An 18,560-nucleotide genomic window follows, 5' to 3' on the forward strand; every position below is an offset into this window, starting at 1 on the left:
GTAATACCCTGCTCCATGCGTCCAGTGCCCATCCCTCACACTTAATTCACAGCATCCCTTATGGGGAGATGCTGTGGCTACGTAGGATTTGTAGCAATGAAAAAGATTTGGAAAAACACCAGAGGGACGGTAAGGCACGCTTTCTGCAGCGGGGATATAACAGTAAAACTATAGATGCAGCTATCCGCAAATCCAGAGCATTGGCCAGGGAAGATCTTACAATATAAAGAGTATTCTCAGAAGTCTACTAAAGAAAGTCCAGGGGTTTCCACTGAACCTGTCAGACTCATCTTGACCTTCTCCAGACAGGAACAACAATTGCGAAAAATCATCCAACGCAATTGGCCTATAGTTAGGGAAGATGCCGTTATAGACAGTACTCTTCCTAGATCTCCTTCAATAACATATAGGAAGTCAGTTTCCATGGCTAATATTCTAGTGAAGAGTAGTCCGGAGGACAAAGAGGTAGAGGTTTGGCTCACTGCGAGAAAGGGGTTCTTTAAATGCTCTAATTGTAAATCATGTCTGTATGGAAGCAATAGAACATCTTACCTTACTGCTTTCAGCGATAAGCCACATATGATTAAACACCATCTTACATGTAGAACTGACTTTGCGGTGTATGTTCTGGAATGCAGCTGCAACCTAGCATACATTGGCAGCACAAAATTGGTGGCACACAAAAGGGTTCTTCAACACACTAGGGCGATAATCAATAATGACCCGAATTATCCTGTGGCTAGACATTTTAAAGAGCAACATGAGAGAAACCTAAAACATCTTAAGTACTACGTCATAGATACAGTCCCCCCACAAAGGAGAGGGGGAGACCGAGAAGGGAAGCTGAGACGTCTAGAGACTCATTATATCCTTGAGCTAGACACAAAGCAGCCAGGGGGATTAAACACGAGTGAGGATCTGCACACCTACTTATAAATAATTCAGCAGACCACTAGCTTCTGAAGAAATTTGTGTTGCAAACAGGCCAACCATATATATTTCAGCTACCACTCAAGAGTCTAGAGGTTTCTGGATAAGAGTAGAGAATGACAGTATCGGAGGGGTTTTACTCAATTCATTAATTTTAATTCATAGTTGGGTTTTAAATAATTCTTATTACTGTCTTATTCTTTGGCCATACATAACTGACAAATATTTGTGGACTGAACAATCGTACATTTCTTACAAAGAAATTTTGATAATGAGGTTTTATATAGAAATTATCTTTTTAAGTATTAATTTTTTATTGGGTTTTAAGATAAATGATTTGTATTTATATGACTATATATGTATTTATTTATAAACAGTATTTATTTACATATTTATGGAAACATATTTATGATTGTGGGAATCATTTGTCTCAGTACAGTAGAACTTTAGGCCTATTTCCCTTGACCTATTTTGCACATGCTGTCAGCAGCACAATGGTTTAAGTTGCCAGAATAGCGAATCATGAGATAATATATTTATATTGTACTATTCGTGGCAACTGGACATGACGTTTATAATTCGCACTAGCACTTTACACTGTTTGCACAGGTGGGGTATTCTTTTTTATGTATTTTAGGCACTTTTCTTCGTAAAAATGTTTCTTAAAATGTACTTGAATTAGTACTTACGTGGTACTTACGTGGACTTCTGCTCTTCAACAAACCTGTATAGTTCCTAACTGTATTCCTGCACGTGTTTGTCTGCAGCGCTAGGATGCCTTAGGGTAGCTATCGCGCTTAACAAATGGTCTTTTCATTTCTTTTCATTTCATGGTGGGATGGAACGAGAAATTGCATTTAAGCAAAAAATTTCAAACCAAGAGAGAACAAAGGTTGTTTCCGTGGTTTGAAAAATTTTACAATTTTATTTAAAATCAGTTGTTTGAAAAATTATACCATTTTATTTAAAATTAGTTGTTATATTTTTCTCTGTTCCATCAATTTTTAATTCAATACATGATTGTATTTATACAATGTCAATTGAATGCATTCATGCAGGAACCGTAAGGATGTTTTCTATGTCTAGTACTAATCGTTTGCACTGGCACTTTAAAATGGGGTTTCACGCAAAGCAACGCTGTCATGTGATCAAGGCAGGGATCTGCTGAAATGCGTCATGGCGACTTGATGGTGTGCAAATAAACAAACAAACAAGCACCGAAACTGGGTCTACGCTCGATCTGTTCTCATAGGTGAAGAAGTTGAAGGCGAGGACTTTGGCATATATATAACATATATATATATATATATATATATATATATATATATATATATATATATATATATATATATATATTACCTACTGGCGGTCGCCAGTAGGTAGTTATAGTTAGGACCACGTTTCCATTGGAAATCCGCAACATTCTATTTTGAATAACTTTTGCGCCGGTCGACGAATCCTTGCGAATTTTTCAAAATAGGTGGGGCGCTACGCTCCGCTCCTACCCTGAAAGTCTCAGGGGGATTCGTCAAGCGGGGGCTGAGATAAAAAAGGGGTCCCAAAACGCGTTTTTCCCATGCATTTTTCCATAGGACCTTTAGACACAGCTACAGCCCGAACGGCTGAACAGAATTACTTGAAATTTGGCAGAGAGGTAGTCCTCAGGTCAAGGAAGTGCCTTTTGTAGGTTTGGTGTAAATCTGTTCAGTAGATTCTGAGAAAATAGCCTTTAAATCAATATATATATCTGAGCCAGCTTACGGTGCGTTTACGGTGCGCTTACCGTACGCGTACGGTGGCGTGCGCGAGCGCGATTCTGATTGGCCCTTAGATCTTAGTAAACATTCGAATCGGTCGAAACCAGGAAGCGGCGGCCGCCATTTTCTCTCTCGCACTCTGAGGGGGGAGCTGATAAACAAATGCCAAAAACATATAAAGGGGCTGTTTAGACAGCGCCCATGCACATAACCATGTTAGTTGAGTCGTCAAAGATCCCCCAAGGCAAAAAACGGTAATTTTTTATTTTTCGAAAATTTCGGCGATTACGCTTACCGTACGCTTACCGTACGCGTACGGTAAAAAAAATTTTTTAAAAAAAATCCACACTCTCTCCACCCCGTGTGCAAATGGTGGCCGTAGGCCACCATTTGTGCATGGCATATAAGAGCACAGCATTTCCCAAAAAAATTTCAACAGATTACCTATCACAAGGAAGCGCATAATATGTCCTCCATGTGCGCACCGCGTGCCCACCGTGCGTGCACGGCACTAACTGCGTAAAGTGGGCGCGCGGTGCGCGAAGCGCACTGCGTGCTCACTGTGCGCGCACGGTGCGCGAAGCGCACCGTGCGCGCACGGAACGAACTGCGTTAAGTGGGCGCGCACGCCACGAATGGCGTAAAGTAACTTAGCATTTAAAAAACCGTACAAATTCACTGAAAAAACCATAGGTTTCACACACGTTATAGTTAGGAATTAGCATTTAAAAAACCTTGCAAATTCACTGAAAAAACCATAGGTTTCACACATGTTATAGTTAGCGGAAATTTTACTGATAAAAAACCAATGAAATTCCCCCGTTATAGTTAGTGCAGGAAACTATAACTCACGCGACCGCAATCTTCTGCTGATGACATATGTGTCTTTATGAAAAAAAAATATTTGTAATATATGTATAGCTAAAAATTTATGGAAGAAGACATGGGCAAATAAGTGTCTAAATACAGTATTAGCATCAGCAGAGGATTGCGGTCGCGTGAGTTATAGTTTCCTGCACTAACTATAACGGGGGAATTTCATTGGTTTTTTATCAGTAAAATTTCCGCTAACTATAACATGTGTGAAACCTATGGTTTTTTCAGTGAATATATATATACATATATATACATATTTATATATATATTACCTACTGGCGGTTGCCAGTAGGTAGTTATAGTTAGGACCCTGTTTCCATAGGAAATCCGCAACATTCTATTTTGAATAACTTTGGCGCCGGTCGACGAATCCTCGCGAATATTTCAAAATAGGTGGGGCGCTACGCTCCGCTCCTACCCTGAAAGTCTCGGGGGGATTCGTCAAGCGGGGGCTGAGATAAAAGGGGGGTCCCAAAACGCGTTTTTCCCATGCATTTTTTCATAGGACCTTTAGACACAGCTACAGCCCGAACGGCTGAACAGAGTTCCTTGAAATTTGGCAGAGAGGTAGTCTACAGGTCAAGGAAGTGCCTTTTGTAGGTTTGGTGTAAATCTGTTCAGTAGATTCTGAGAAAATAGCCTTTAAATCAATATATATATCTGAGCCAGCTTACGGTGCGCTTACGGTGCACTTACCGTACGCGTACGGTGACGTGCGCGAGCGCGATTCTGATTGGCTGTTAGATCTTAGTAAACATTCGAATCGGTCGAAACCAGGAAGCGGCGGCCGCCATTTTCTCTCTCGCACTCAGAGTGTGGATTAAAAAACAAAGGACAAAAACATGTAAAGGGGCTGTTTAGACAGCTCCAAAGCACCTAGCCATGTTGAGGGAGTCCCCAAAGATCCCCCAAGGCCAAAAACGGAATTTTAATTTTTTCGATAATTTCGCCGATTACGCTTACCATACGCGTACGATAAAAAATATTATATAAAAAAAATGATCCACACTCTCCCCACCCCATGTGCAAATGGTGCCCGAAGTGCACCAGTTGTGCATGGCATATAACAGATATGAAAAATTAAAATATTACCTTTCACAACGAAGCGCATCATATGTCCTCCATGTGCGCACGGTGCGCGAAGCGCATCGTGCGTACATGGCCCATCTAGCTTAACGTGGGCACGCGGTGCGCGTAGCGCACCGCGTGCCCACCGTGCGTGCACGGCACTAACTGCGTAAAGTGGGCGTCGCGCACCGCGTGCTCACTGTGCGCGCACGGTGCGCGAAGCGCACCGTGCGCGCACGGAACGAACTGCGTTAAGTGGGCGCGCACGCCACGAATGGCGTAAAGTAACTTAGCATTTAAAAAACCGTACAAATTCACTGAAAAAACCATAGGTTTCATACACGTTATAGTTAGGAATTAGCATTTAAAAAACCTTGCAAATTCACTGAAAAAACCATAGGTTTCACACATGTTATAGTTAGCGGAAATTTTACTGATAAAAAACCAATGAAATTCCCCCGTTATAGTTAGTGCAGGCAACTATAACTCACGCGACCGCAATCTTCTGCTGATGATATATGTGTCTTTATGAAAAAAAATAATTTGTAATATATATGTATAGCTAAAAATTTATGGAAGAAGACATGGGCAAATAAGTGTCTAAATACAGTATTAGCATCAGCAGAGGATTGCGGTCGCGTGAGTTATAGTTGCCTGCACTAACTATAACGGGGGAATTTCATTGGTTTTTTATCAGTAAAATTTCCGCTAACTATAACATGTGTGAAACCTATGGTTTTTTCAGTGAATATATATAAATATACATATACATATATGTATACTTTTAATTGACACATACCATGTTTTACAACAAGATTGTTAGGTTTTACCTATCATAGAATGTAAACTGTCTGGTTTGAAAAGAGCTATCGTGGGCTTACCAAGAAGTTAGAGTGGACTTACAGACCACCCATTCTGCACTATTGGTTGTCTTTATTATCACTCTCATTTGCTTGCTTCTTATTGAATGGATTTCCTTCTCCATCTTGTCTAATCCTGTGTTTATCTCGTTCCCTTTCGTATATCCTCTTTATCATCCCTTGGCTTGGCTGACATGTATTCATCCACTGTTCAATTTTAGGAAACTACTTTTTTGTTTTTGCCTGAGCACTCTATGAGAGCGCATGTGTTTTCCATTGCCCTCCCATGTGTGCTTCTCCCCTCATGAAATACCAGCCTCCATTCTCCATGCTGCTGTCTGCCTATTGCTGCAAGCTCCCTTTAGTGTGCTTCTGCCCCCTCAAGCTCCCTCACTCCTGTTGCTTTCTTCCTCATGTGCTTCTCACACACCCTCTGTATTGCTCTCGCTGGTGTGTTGCTTTTCCCTCTCATCCACTCCATTCCCCGTTGCTTCCCCCACCACCTGCTCCTCATTTTCCCAACCCAAGTGATCTGTTCTATTATTTTATTCTTTATTATTTTTTTATGGGGGCAGGCAGCAAATTACTGCACTCTCCTCCATCTAAATGTTTTTTATTATTTTGCTACTTCAATTTTATCTTTCAAAATTTTACAGTCCTTCTCAGATCAGTAAATAAAAAAAATGACACTTGCATCATTTTGTAGGCTTTCACACTCCTAGTGATGCATATGCATGCACATGTCATCACACATGCACATCTACATTATCATGGCGCTGCTGCAGCCGCGTCCTCGAGCCTACTCTTTTTTTTGTCCTCAACAAAGGGCATTGCCAAAGCCAATAAGTCCCAAAGGCAAGACCTTTTGTCCTTGCCAGTGGATGTGAAGTGTATCACCTTTGCTGCTCTTCATTTTGCCTGGTTGACACGTATTGTGAAACATCATAAGAAGCTAGGTGTATCCTTGAAGTCTCCTTTCTTTCCCTCTTCTCTTCCATCACTAACTTGCTTTTCCCTAGTCCTGCTATTAGACCTTATTGGCTTCTCTTTCAGTGTTCCCTGCTGCCTTCTCCATTCACTGTTCTTCCTCCTTTTTCGCTTTGTCACTCCCCGCCTCACCCTGCCCAAATCCATTTACATGAGGTATCTCGATGCTAAGACACTTCTTTGACCTGCTACCAACTCTTATTTGACATCATGTCCACGTCGCCACTACTCGTTCTCCCTCTTTGATGTGCTGACTGCGATTTAGTTTGAATTTGTCTTACTACATTCTTTTTCTTTCTGTAGAACTTGCCTCAGTATCCAATTCAAAGAGAGTCTCGTTCATCATGCTATTTTTTGTGAGGCACAGTGACACCTTCTTCTTTTGGACTATGCTACATAAAAATGTGAAATGAATAACTAAATGCGCTCTATGTGCTGGGTCAGGTGGCTTAGTGGACTAATGCGTCCTCTGTAGGAACCTGGGTTTGACCTTATGGTCACAGGTTCAAATCCCGGCAGGTCCACTCAGCCTTTTATCATTCTGAGGTCGATTAAATGAGTACCATTGAGTTGGATAACAATAAACATCTGTTATTCAGCTGCAAGAGGCCCTTCTGGGTGAACGCGTGCTTTACAAATACACGTTATGTTCTATAAATGAATAGCCCCATCTGTGTAAATATCAGCAACTTCCAGGCAAATAATACCAGTATTACAATGATATGGTTGTTAAAGTGCTCTACGTCACTCTGTGGTCTCTTGCAGGTTTCTTTGCTCTGGTGATCGCGGCCTGTGTCCTGGATTTCCGGCGAGCTCTAGCTCTGTTTGTGTTAACGCTCCTGGCCCTGTTCTTCATTTTCTGGGACTGGTTCATGGACAGATATGAAGGAAGAATTGTGAAATGTTTTTCTCCCTGTGGGAGATTTCTAAAAAAGCATTGGTTTTGGCTGAAATGGTAAGTGAAAATAAAATCACTTTCTTCAAAACTGGCAAAGAATAAAACCCCCAGAAAATAACATATGTTTAAAAAGTTTTTCTGACCCAGACTGATGAGATGCAGTTAATTTGAGTAAGCCTTATGTGCGATATGAAAAAAATATAGAAAAGCAGTGTTTGACAGTTTCCGGCATGGTATTAAGGGGCATATTTACAAGCCCCTAGCGCAACAAGAGCGTCACGTTTGTTGACGCTCCAGTGGCGCTCTATGCTAGCCCATAATTACAAGGCCGCTGTAAGCAACTTTGCGTGGCTTAACACAACCATGGAAATATGGCCCTCTGCAACGCAGTTTTCTGCATCAAAGGGGCGTGCAATGGGTGTTGCTGTGGGCATTCCCAGCAACACCCATTGCTTTTTGACACTGCTCCAGATTTACAAGGATGTGTAAATCTGAGGCAGTGCCAAAAATGAACACCTTTCAAACGGAGGTGTTAATGTGGTGCAGCGAGGAGAAATACTTTTCTGCAGCCCACATAGAAGGAGCAAAACACCATTAATTACTGTTTTTGTGCAGGAAGGTGCCTTTTCCTGCACAAACACAATCATCCCTGCAATGCAGGCACCCTTGCAACATGATACAAGGGTGCCTATGTTGGTATTAGGTAGGTTTTTTAGCACCAGTGCAGGGGTGAGCACAGGGATGCACTGTTGTCTTGTTAATATGGCGCATCCCTGCATTTTAAAAATGACGCAGCTCTGCGCAGCAAAATTGCTTCCAGCACCACGCTGCACCATTTTCATGTAAATATGCCCCTTAGTTTTGAAAGGTGATGCATTGTGGTGCCTCAGCTTCCTTATGTGCAAACACTGTGATAACTTAGAAAGAGTCTAATGCCTGGTATTGAGGTGGACAGGTTAAATGTTGTTTACAATAGGTGTCTGCCACTCACCACCAACCTCATACCGAGTCTGGCACAGGTGATGCACATTTGATAGAAAAAAAGAATAGTAAGACCCCTTTCAGGTACAATATGGCGGAGGGACCCTGTTTGATGCCCCAACAAAAAGTTACTGGTCCAGGGACATCGGCGTATACACCAAAACAGCCAGAGGTAGAATTCCAGGAGCATATATCTACATGATAAATGCCTACAATTCTGATAATCGAAATGCCGGCCCTCATCATTATTGTGAGCCCCTCCCTGATGCACAATCACAATAGATTTGCCCGTCTAACGACACATTGAAATTTCAGCATTATTATACTGTAACATTGTTCACCACTGAGAACTTTTCTAGGTGCCTATACTTAATCTACACTCGGATTCCCCTTGGTTCCAGGTTGCCCCTTGTACAGGGCCTAATCGTAAATCGACTAGATTATGGCAATGCGCTGTTTCCATCCATAAATGAAAGACTCCTGTCGAAACTACAAGTGCTGCAGAACACGGCAGCCAGATTGGTCCTGAATCTGCCTTCCCGGTCCCCATCTTCCCTGAGTCTGAAAACCCTACATTGGTTGCCAATAAGGAGTAGGGTCTCTTTTAAAATATGTTGCCTGACTCGCAAAACCCTGAACAGCCAGGGTCCGATCTATTTAGCCAAAAAGTTAGTTAAATATCAGTCAGGGCGCTCACTCCGCTCATCAAACAAATACCTGTTGAGGATTCCCAAGGTCCGGACTGTAAAAAATGGAGACAGGTCCTTCTCTAAAATTGCACCGAAACTATGGAACTCACTGCCGCTACGACTTCGCCAGGAAACGAACAATAAAAAATTCCGGAAAGATCTTAAAACATGGCTATTCTAATCTCTGCTTTCTCCCTTTTGAGTTTCCTGTGTTGGCAAAGCGCCATGAGACCGAAGGGTGATACACGCGCTAAATAAATATCTACTACTACTTCACCCAGGGAGTCTAACCTTACACTACCCACCACCGTTCGGTGTTGGCGTGGCAGCAAGTTGTTCCTTCGTTAGTTGGGAACCTCCAGAAAACCATATAGGGCCAGTTTGGGGTGAGTGCTTGCAGCCCTTTTCAGGTGTGTTGGTGCATTTCGTTCTTTACCCGATTTTGGTTTGGTTTGGCCCGATTGGAGAGGTTAGACACTGCCACTAGTGGTCAAAATATGGCTGCCACTCTATGGCAACACTGACAGTATTCTGTATCCCGACAACAAAACTGATCTCTCCACATTGTCAACTCCTTCCACAACTGGGAACGGAAAGGTACTGCTTATTATAATCCCTCTCGGTCAGCTTCCCCTATTACCACATGGTAGAAAATCTCGCCACCATTTTAAGTATTTGGAGAAGCATTTGTTGTATGTGTATAAACAATTTATATTATTAGCCAAATCAGAAAAGACATTCACTGTTCTCAAATATCTCTGATAAATACACGTATTGATTTGTAGTGTTTAGCACAAACCAAAAATTGGTATTTTGTAACTCTACTTCCTTTATTTTCCTCTTTCCAGGGTTATTTATATAGCATTAATTGCTGCAGTGATATGTTGGCTTATATTTGATACGGCCAGAATGGGTGCTAATCAGCTTATATCTTTTGGAGGCCTTGTGATGTATGTCTTAATAATGTGGGTGTTTTCGAAGTATCCCGCCAGGGTGAGTACCTTATCAAACACTTGTTTTATTCTACATCCTTATAAAATGTACTTAAGAAAATGGCTGCCTTCCCATACTCTCTGGCTTATGATACTCTGAAAGATAGACGTCCTAAAGCATAAAGCAATTGTGCACAAAATGATATGGACCAGGCTCGGATTTGGACAGCGGGCAGTTGGGCATTGGGAAATGGGCCGGTGCCTCAGGGTCATCTGTGGGCCGATTTTTAGGGCCTCTGCACACCGGTCAACTGAAACTTACTATCTTCCCCGGTCTCCGCCAGGCCACTGTCAAGTGTCGCCATTATCATGGGCACTCCCCTACCCTGCTGTTAACCTGAAGCTGGGGGCCAGGTGTTGTTCTGGCCCTTATGGCATTCTCACCTCTGCACCCAGCATCGTGTGGCCGGCCCGGCCCAGAAGCAGTGTAATTCCCATGTGGGGTCATCACTTTCAGGCCATGACAGTTGTGGGGAGGGTGGGAGTATGAAGGACCCTCGCAGGGTGAGGCATTATCACCTAAGCCTGGAGTCGCAGCATCAGTCGTGTGCTTTTCTAGATCCCCCTTCCCTGCCAGGTCATACCCGGAGGCTATAATGGGATGGGGAGGGGTTAGTAGGAGAAGTCGCCTCGTTAGGGGCCAGGTGTTGTCACCTCAGTCCCAGTATTTTTTAGGCCCTGATGGAGGAGTGGGGGAATATGCCTTGCTGTGAAGTCACCTTCAGAGCTGCTGATGTTGGAACTGGGGAAATACGTTTGAGTTCTAGCTTTACCTCAATATCCAGTGAATATGGGCAAATCACGTAATCTACCTAAAATAAAAATGAATTTGATTTTGTGGAGTGTAGCTGGTTGGTAATTGCTCCAATGTCTTTGGACCGAGTCCATGCTATATAAAGCAACAAAACAAAATACTAAGCATTTAGGAATGTGGGCCACATTTTTGGGGAGTGCCTGGGCCTAATTGTGATCCCAATCCGACCCTGATAAAGACCCGTTGTGTTTCTCAGCAGAATAGGAGCCGCCTGGCATTATAGATATATTTTTAATTTGCAAACACATTGTCAGTGTCTGTGTGTGCCTGTGCGTGGCCTTGTGTGTATATGTGAGTGTTATGTACACCAGTGGCGGCTGATATTAGAAGGCAGTGGGGGGTCAGGTCAAGGGGGCCTAGGGAGAGGAGGGAATGACATTTTTAAAATAATATACACTTACCTGTCTGCCACTGCCGTCTGCCATCATCGCCGCCTCCTCTCGGTCCTCTTCCCAGCTTCCAGGGTAGAAAGCAGGATGCACCTGGCTCCCAGCCTCCCAATAGCCAATCACAACACTGAAATGCAGCATTGTGATTGGTCTGAGCGCCGTGGATCAGCGCTAAATCAGAGAATGGGAGGCTGGGCATTATCTCCATCCAGAAGTAGCAATGTCAGATGTGCAAAAAGAGGTTGCAACATTTGCAGCAACGTTTTGTAAATCCAGTGATAATATGTGAACTGACTTATTTGGCAATAGGATTGTTCACAAAATGCTGAATCGTGGTCACTCACAACTCTACCTTCCACATGAGTATTCATGAGATAGGTTACAGATTGCAACCTACTACATTTTTCTGTCATCTCACAGAGAGTGACCTGCTTGGTACAGTAGACCGCCATGTCTGTGATCACTGCACGAAGTTGCACAGCGGAGTTTAGCCACCAGGGCTGGTCTTCAGCCAGGTCCTATGACCAACCGCCCAGAACAAATCCTGCCACGCACAGCCAAAGGCTTTGCACAGCATGGGTTGGCCGAGGGGTCTGACCTGTCCCAAGCCCTGCATACAACCTGCCAAGTTGTGGCCAGCACTCTCTGCGCATGGCCACAGGGAGGCTTACTGGGTGCCGCCGTAGTACTAGTGGCAAAATCTGCTTTCTTAACATTTCATTCCTGGAAGGTCCCCATAGGTTCCCCAATCTGGGCCAGGGGGTCTGGCTGTGCTAACCTTCCCCACCTATATTGTCCTTTGTTAGTCAAAACCAGGACACCATCTCAATTTCTTGAAACATCACCAGAATGTATTTAGTAATCCAGCTAGGAAAAACCTGCATTTTTGAACTCTGTACTCATGTACGTAACTTTGTAATCATAAGTGACAGCTCGATGAGGGAGTGTAGGTTTCACAGAAGGTGTTGAATGAGAGTAAAAGCATATGCTGTCCAAATTAGATGAACATCCACACAGTCACAAGTTTATGACTTAGAACCAGATTTAGGCTTTGGTAGATGAGGTACTCTGTTACAAAATTGACAGAGTACCCTGTTCACCAAACTCTCGGTCTGCCGACCTCATTTAGATTTGGGCAGACCGCCAGCTTTCCGTCAACAGAGACCTCATTGATTCTGTCGACAGAAAACTTCCTCTGACTTCTCAACAGAGTGGTGACCTTCAAGCAAAGGCCAATACACCACCCACCGTATTAGAGTGCACAAAAACATTTTATGTCCATCACCACCAGGTAAAACCTGGTGGGGAGGAACAGAAATAAAAATAATGACCCCTATATCCAGAGACAAAACTCCATTGGTGTAAGGATCATTAGTTATTTGTTTTTCACTTCCCACTTTGGGAGTTTGCTTTTAAAAAACAAAAACTTGTTAAAGTATAAACGTTGCTACAGTTCGGTGAACAGCCATCAAAATCAATGGCGGCAGTCCACAAAACCTGTTGTAGCGTGACATGAACTGCCATGACAGTGGTTCCTATTGAGTAATAGAAATCACTGCGGGCCAGCGGTGGTCTCTACATTTCTCAGACTGTACTCTGTCTTGCTGGTAAAGATAATGTCCTCTACAACCCTGATGGACTGTACTCTGTCGCCAAACTTTAAATCTGACCCTTAGAATGCATTACCTGGATTTCATCACTTCTAAGCTTATACCTGAGAGACTCAAGTGTTAATGACACTTAATGTCCATGTATATTCTCCATTTTCATGGGGTGGGGTCTGTGAAAATATATCTCTCATTGGAACGTTTTATGTCCGACTATTTTATGGAGAAATATCACCTGACATAAATATTGTTTACAAAGTATTGTTTACCAATCTTTCGTACCTTGGGGTATAGGTTACTATTGTTAACTTCACTGGGCAATTTTTTTGGAGACAATATGCTATACACAATATTTATGTCAAACAATAATCGGGTCTCAAATTTCATGCTAATTGTTTTTATGAAAAGAAAAAAACAAATATTTTTCAAAACTGACTAAATTCTGTAAGTCAATATACAAAAGTTTGCATGTGTACGGTTAGAGAAAGAGGAGTATATCAGAAAGTATGTAAATAACACAGAGTTAAACAACTTTTGAAGGTTGGAGGTTATACTTACGTATGCTTGGGACTTTTGTAAATCAGTTGAACAGTTAGAAATCGCCAACATACTTACATTTTGACATCACCTCCATAGACTTAGGACTTGCTTTGTGATTTGGGTCCTCCTTGCACATCATAGTATGACAGCTGACTCGTAATAAACTAAGCAGATAGACACTTTTTGAACATATATCCTGCTGCTAATCAGAATGTGTGCAAATATCAGTTTCCTTTACATTTGAAATTGATGTCTCTCTTTATTTTCATGCACAGGTTTCTTGGAGACCAGTGTTTTGGGGAATAGGACTACAGTTCATTTTGGGTCTCATCATTCTAAGAACCAAGCCAGGATATGATGCTTTTGATTGGCTCGGGATTCAAGTTCAGGTATGGTTTTCATTAGCCAAGATCTTTGCTTGTCAAGCAGAGTTAGGTCAAAGGACTTCTCTATAATGGTATTTCAGTAGACCCTCATGAACCTGTGAAAAAATGGGGACAATGGTGTCACTCATTCTGTCTAGGGATGCAGCAACAAATCTGTCAAAATGTGGAAGAAGAGGGTTATTACTGTGTTGAATGATGCCAGATATCTCCAGCAGGCAGAGCTTCATAATAGTAAAATAATAGTAATTCAAATATGGGAAAGTTATCTGCAATAAACGAATCGCTATTGGCCAGGAGGGGGGGATACACATGAGACAGCTCCCATGGCAACGCCTAATGCAACATCCATGGAGAGGAATGCTTCAGATTCATCACCCCATTAAAGAAGAAGTCTTGCAAACGTTCACAATCATTGAATTGCTTTTCCCACGTGTGTGTAATGGGTGCTATCTGCTGTCCTCCTAACAGATTCTAGATCTACTTGTGTTGGCAATATAGGATGCAGGGAGAGAGGATGCCCTGTTTCATTCAAGTCTGCAAGTACTTTAGACTAGGGTCGTTGACTGGCACCTGGTACTGGTTCAGCCCCATTGGTCCATAGAAATTGTTCAGATTTTTTGTAAATTTTAGTTTAGACCTGTTAATGTTTACAGCTTTCGGAGGAGCAAACGCTCCTATCTAGAGCCAATAAAGGAGCTTGGAAAATCGCTGTTGATGTAGCACCCTTACCATAGAGGATAGCAGTATTAATAGTTTTGTAATGAATTCAAATTGCTAACATCTACAGTATGGCCCTGTAACTATTTTATTGTTTTATGGTTCTTGACCAGTCTTTGATTTACCAGTATTGTTAACAATATCAAAGTCTTCATTTGTTGGGTTGAAAGATAATTTTTTTGTTTTGTACGCTGGCACTTCATTACACTTTACAACTATACAATCACAATTGGTCAATACATACGTATGCTTATGTCATGAAGAACCTGAAATAGATGTTCATAGTCCCATTTACTCAAAGTCGAAAATGTACAGATGTGTCTGTCTTTTAAAGCAAACGTTTATATTTACATAATGATGCACTGTCATTCGCAGAGTGTGACAAAACTACTATCCTTTAAAATGGTCATAGGCATAATCTCACCCAAGCGAAACATGTGTCAGCAGTCATGGGACCTGAATCCTTTATACTTTCACTAAAAAGACAATTGCAGACCTTCCTCTTTGATTTACTCTCAGATCTTAACAAGCCAAGACTTGGAAATTGATACTCAAAACTGTCAAGGATCTCAAAACAAAACAATAAACTAATTGTCTGACCTTGCAAGAATCTCAAATCAATAAACTGATTGCAGAGCTATTATAATGTTGTGAATCAGATAATTTCATCCAAACAGTGCACATAACGCTTATTTTCTAATATGAAACTGCTCCATACATGCATATTTTCCAAGTTAATTCATTTATACTGCTGCTACATAAAAATCCAAAGCTAGCTTGTTCTATTTTTGAGCACGCTGACTTGCCATCTAGTTTACAGCACATATGGACTTTTCTTAAATGAAAGTTAATGTGCCTCACCCTCCTGTCTGAAATTGCCTATGTTGTTCAGAGTTGCTGCTGCTCTGTGAATATTTGCATATTTTGTGTAGGAACATTATCATGTCAGATTTTAATATTCATAGTAAAGAAATGTCCACATATCATCAGAATGTTTGTTTAAATGGTAACATACATACATGGCAGTGGGCCTTTTCCATCTATATATCCAGGATCTGGAAAAACCACCCACCTCCCCCATCCATCATGATCACTGAAATACTGCTACAGTTTAAGAAAGAATTGAAGACTCACCTCTTTAAATAACACTGCATTACAGTGCATTAACAGGCCTCAAACCAGCTACCTCCCTGATCACACCTTGGCTTTATGCTTGTCTTTGACCATGTACAGCGCTCAGCTGTCATTTAGCTACATTTGTGCTATAGAAATACCACAAACATACATCATAGCTTTGAATTCCAGAAGTAGGTGGAAATCCAAACTCAAAAGACTGGTCATATTCTGGACCTCATACTCAATATTTATGCCTCTATTCTCAATCTAGTTCTTATGTATGTGTCCTGGTTTGGTCATACAATGCTACACATACCATGAATGGCAAGCTTAAGTATATCATCCTAGATATCGCTGTTAAACCTACATTAGGTCTGGGCCAAATTATTTCTCCTTTGACAAGTGGATGCTTTTCAACACACTATCTGAATTCTAACATAAAGTGGATATTTAAACCAACCTGAATGTATATTAGCACAATCTTTTGAGTAAAATGAGTTGGTTATGCATTAGCTGGCTCCTAAACAAAGGAAACCATAATCTGCCCCCAAAAATCATACTAACCTCCCATAGCTTGCCCATCTAAAGAGGGAGTGGCTAGGGGACAAATAGAGGAAGATTAATGCTTCAGAAGAGACTAGCAAACAGTCTTCCAAACGTACAGATTCACAGAATATGAGAAAAAATTAGCAGAGGAACAGAGATTTAACAACTCATCAGTCACTTTAGTACTGGAGAGTCACTGCCAGTTTACCAAATTTGATCTTCTGCCCCTGGTTTAGATCCCATATAGGGAAAAAAATTGAATTGTGACTCTGTAACTTTAAATAACGGGGATGGTTTTCACCAAGAGGTACAGTGTATGATAGTAAATAGACAACAACATTGAAGCGTGAGTTGTCTATGATGTTGCTCAGAACCCCAAGGTGAGAACATACCCTTTTTCATAGTTAATCATTCAAAAATGTTATGTTAAATATGTCGCAGTCCCTTCAGATCAGCAACGCAGGAGCAGGGATAGCATTGGGGAGCCACCCACAGCACGGCCTGCTTCAGGTACTTCATCCTGTAAGAAAATTCTACATGCTAGACCCCCAGCCACCCACTGGCTACTGCTCTGCTACCCCACTGAAAATGAATAGAAACTCAAATTCCACCCCTACCATTAGCATTCCTCTTCTTAAACATTCATAAATGAGATAGCTGGTGCTCTACCACACACCCCATTGTATTCCTCTTCCCCACCCAAATATTCAAAAATTACCAAGTTTTCAGCTACCCACTCCCACCACCATCAGCCTTACCCTTCACTCCTCCACCTAAATTGTAGGACCGGGCCCTTTCTGCAGGGTCACCCCAAATGTTTGCCTTCCTTTGCTGAGCCTATATCTGTTGGCGTTTATGGCTCCGTGCACTTTACTCCTGCTAATCAGTGGCAAGCTACTTTTTCTCTCTTCCTTAAACATGGTAACATTCCTATACATCTGATTGGTCCATTTAATTTACTTATAAGTCCATAGTATATGTATTAAACCTGTCATCCTTAGGGTGTTCTTACCCCAACTTTTAGAGAAATACTTATTTCACTAATTTGAATTGTAATTTAAAATCCTCTTTAATAGTAAAGTTGGATTTAAATTTACTATTCTGAAAAGGGCACTTTTAGAAAGCCGGTGTTTTTCTGCCTTCACCAAATCTGTCTTTCAGACAGTGTGCAGGGTTGCATAAATGTTAATGACTCTCCTGTAATGTGATGTTTATTCCTTCCAGAAATGGGGACTAAATGGACCTGACTGTAGAGGGAGTGGGTCTTTCTAACAGGATGGCTATGGTGAAATTCTGCCCTGCCCTGGCTACACTTCAAAGGACTCTTCCTGCAGCACACACAAAGGAACCTGACACCAGGTCTGCCCTTGCCTTTGTTCCCCTAGCAAAGCTAGAGCCAAACATGGAGAAGAGTGTAGAACTGGCCAGAACTAGTTGAGGAATAGGCCAATAGGCCAGTTATTGCCCCTACACAAATGCTGACACTGGGTATAAAAGTGGCACCCTCAGAATCTCACATCAGAATACTCTTGGACTTGTGGAAGATTCAGAAGAAGGACTGCCTTTCTGTCTGAAGAAGGAAGACTGCATCTTCTTACCATGAACCTAGGATCCCCAGAAGTGTCTCCAAGGGTCAGTTGGATGACCTCCTGTTTTAGCTACAGGGACAGATCAAGCTATCAGAGTGTTAAGCACAAGTTTATTTAGTCAACCTTTGTGGCTCACCCTTACTAGGATTCTGTTTATTGCTTGAGTGGGGCTCTCACCCCTCTCAACTAATAACCCAATTTCTTGCACAAATATTTCATATTGCCTCAAGGAATTGTCATCTTCTCCTCAATCTATATGTTATCAATTACCTGGTGACCTGTCACCTACAATGCCACCTTCTGTGCCTTCCCCCTCGCACCCACAGCCACTTTGACCGTTTCCATTTGAGAGCTGTTCTTTATTTTCCTGTCAGCCATGGGTCTTTGCAAACCCACATCTGACAGTACGGAAGGCGGTTGGCAAAGATTAGTGCATTAGCAATCTCCTGCCTCCCTCGTGTCTGTGAAGACCCGAGAGAGGCATGAAAATGCAGGTGAGATCTTCAGCTGTCATTCCAATGCATCCCTTGGGTCACTGGGTACCAAGACGAGACTGGGGAACACAGGGCAAGCAACCATTTGCCCTGGTGACATAACAGAAGTGGAAAAGCAAGTTCTGTGTTTTCACTGCTGTTATATCCTAGTCGAGAATAACCAGATTCCAGCCCTTTGCTCCCTCCCACCTCTATCTTACATTCACCTCTCTCATGCCACCTCTACCCATGCTCCCTATTCTATCTCCATTCACTTTAACAGCATTCAATGTCTCTCATATTCTTCACAGAAGCACAGTCTCTCTTACACACCCTCTTTTCTTG

The 18,560-nt window shown here is 42.0% G+C and overlaps 1 protein-coding gene across 1 annotated transcript in view; it reads left to right on the forward strand.

Annotated features, from left to right (window-relative positions):
• The window catches only part of SLC28A3 (solute carrier family 28 member 3), a 312,588-nt gene that overhangs the window by 170,951 nt on the left and 123,077 nt on the right, over positions 1–18,560 (forward strand). The window contains exons 5-7 of the mRNA XM_085633118.1: positions 7,244–7,433; positions 9,895–10,039; positions 13,664–13,777. Coding sequence (XP_085489244.1) covers positions 7,244–7,433; positions 9,895–10,039; positions 13,664–13,777 — 449 coding nt within the window. The remainder of the gene's footprint in view (positions 1–7,243; positions 7,434–9,894; positions 10,040–13,663; positions 13,778–18,560) is intronic.

Source organism: Triturus cristatus, chromosome 2_1 (assembly GCF_964204655.1).
Source record: "Triturus cristatus chromosome 2_1, aTriCri1.1, whole genome shotgun sequence".
NCBI lineage: Eukaryota > Metazoa > Chordata > Amphibia > Caudata > Salamandridae > Triturus > Triturus cristatus.